The sequence below is a fragment of the Petaurus breviceps genome, unplaced genomic scaffold (genome assembly GCF_028583685.1).
Source record: "Petaurus breviceps papuanus isolate PSGF00001 unplaced genomic scaffold, PetGlider_PUasm1.0 90701, whole genome shotgun sequence".
NCBI classification, from domain to species: domain Eukaryota; kingdom Metazoa; phylum Chordata; class Mammalia; order Diprotodontia; family Petauridae; genus Petaurus; species Petaurus breviceps.
In genome coordinates this window covers 91,360-93,312 of record NW_027187316.1, presented here as the reverse complement: position 1 = coordinate 93,312, position 1,953 = coordinate 91,360, and the positions used below count along the sequence as shown (strand labels likewise).

Below are 1,953 nucleotides of genomic sequence, written 5' to 3'. Positions count from 1 at the left end.
TTTATATAATAAAGACAATAGTGTAAAGATAAACAATTGAAAGACTTAGGAACTCTACTCAACAGAATGACCAACCATAATTCAGAGTACTTATGACACAATATGCTGCTCACCTTCAGAGAGAGGTGATGGATAAAGAGTACAGACTAGGGCTTTTTTTTTTTAAATCATGGGTAATGTGGGAATTTGTTTTTCTTGATTATATGTGCTTTTAAAGGTGGATGGGAATATAATCCTTTCAATCACTAAGCAGCAACCTTTCTAAGTTTCTCTGAATTATTTACACTTGTACTTTCTTATTGCACAGTAATAATTTTGTTGCCATTTTATATACCATCATTTGCACGTAATGTATTGGTCTTCTTTGCAAACAGAGGACGGGCAACAAGAATAGTCATTTTCCAAAAATCGACTTTGTTTATACTTTTTTTTTTTCCTATCACAAGGAATACTACTGTGAATATTTTATTACATATAGGAAATTTCTGTCCTTCAACTCCTTGAAGGTAAATATCTAGTAATGGGATGCCAAATGAAAGAGAATGCAGTTTTGTTTTAATTTTCATGTAATATCAAATTATTTTCCAAACTGGTAATTCCATTCTGAAAAATAAGAGGAGCTAGTCTAACTTTATATTCTTTTCATAATGGATTAATATGAAAGAGAAAGGATTTATACATATACACTATGTCTTTCTTTATAGTAAGTACTTAATAAGTACTTGTTAAGTGATTCTAAACATGTTCAGAAGCTTCTAGACTTGTAAATGAAAACCAAAGACAAACTTTGTACTTTGTTACATCATTTAATTTATTAAAAAAATCATAAAAATTTACTTCAATTAGTTTGGATTTTAGGGGTTATTATATTTTAGAATAAGTATTTCCATCTTTCTAGCAAAAGGAAAGAAGTATAATTCCCCTGAAAATTTGACCTAAAGAAACTGCAAATCTGACAATAACCAACCACGTTATCTCTTTTGTAGACAAAAATATTCATTAATACAAACAGCTCTGTGTTTATACCTATTATGAATTATTATTCTGATGCATGTTTTATCAATAACATTCCTACACAGAGGATTGTAGATATAGGATCTAAAAGAATTTGAATTCTGAGATTGAATAAATTACATGTTTCCCACAAATATAAGTACTATTTTTAAAATTTTACAAATGTTTTTGTGATCAATAAAATACAAATTCATTTAAAAGCCCTATTGAATTCATAGTAGCCTTTTGTCATTATGTATTTTCTCAATCAACAGATAGTAATAATACAACTACAAATCATTTGGGAATAAATTTTTAAAAATGTTAAAAAACCTGTCTTTAAACTTGAAAAAAACTTGGGAATCCTTAATTTTGGCAATAACATGCATAGGAAGACCCATTCTGGACTGTCTATCCCCCATGGTAGAGAGGATGCATGGGATCCATGAAACTTGTGAATGATATCCTCTCAGGCATGAGTCAAAATTCAACAGACATCTGTAGCACCAATGAAATTCTTCTACTGGCTATTTGGAACATAAAATCTGTTCATTATTGTCTGTGTTCAAAATTTGAGATATTATTTGTATAGTGCTTTAAAAAAAAGTATTCTGGGAGAAAATTAGATGAGGGCAGAATATGGAATTGTTTTTAGGCTTCTTGCTGCAGCTGGCTGTGGTCACCATGGTCATGGAAATAATGGTTATGTCCTTCCATTGTTGGAACCTACCAAAAAAACAAAAAACAAAACAGATTGAACTATTTTTGAAAAAAACAAAGGAACCCCCCGACCCCAAATCACATAAAAAAAAAAACTGGGCCTCTTTGTCAAGTTAGTTTGGAGTTAGAAGGTAATTTTTGAACTGATTATAGAAATGAAATTGTCTGGTTAAATAATAGAGGACTTGAGAGGGTGTGTGTGTGTGTGTGTGTGTGTGTGTGTGTGTGTGTGTGTGTGTG

At 30.7% G+C, this 1,953-nt stretch overlaps 1 protein-coding gene across 2 annotated transcripts in view; it reads right to left on the bottom strand.

Moving 5' to 3' along the window:
• Nucleotides 1-786: 786 nt before the first annotated feature.
• Nucleotides 787-1,953, bottom strand: part of RHAG (Rh associated glycoprotein) — a 50,335-nt gene continuing 49,168 nt past the window's right edge. For both annotated transcript variants that reach the window (XM_069065771.1, XM_069065773.1), the window contains one exon: nucleotides 787-1,719. In XM_069065771.1, the coding sequence (XP_068921872.1) occupies nucleotides 1,645-1,719 (75 nt within the window). In that variant the 3' untranslated portion in view covers nucleotides 787-1,644. The remainder of the gene's footprint in view (nucleotides 1,720-1,953) is intronic.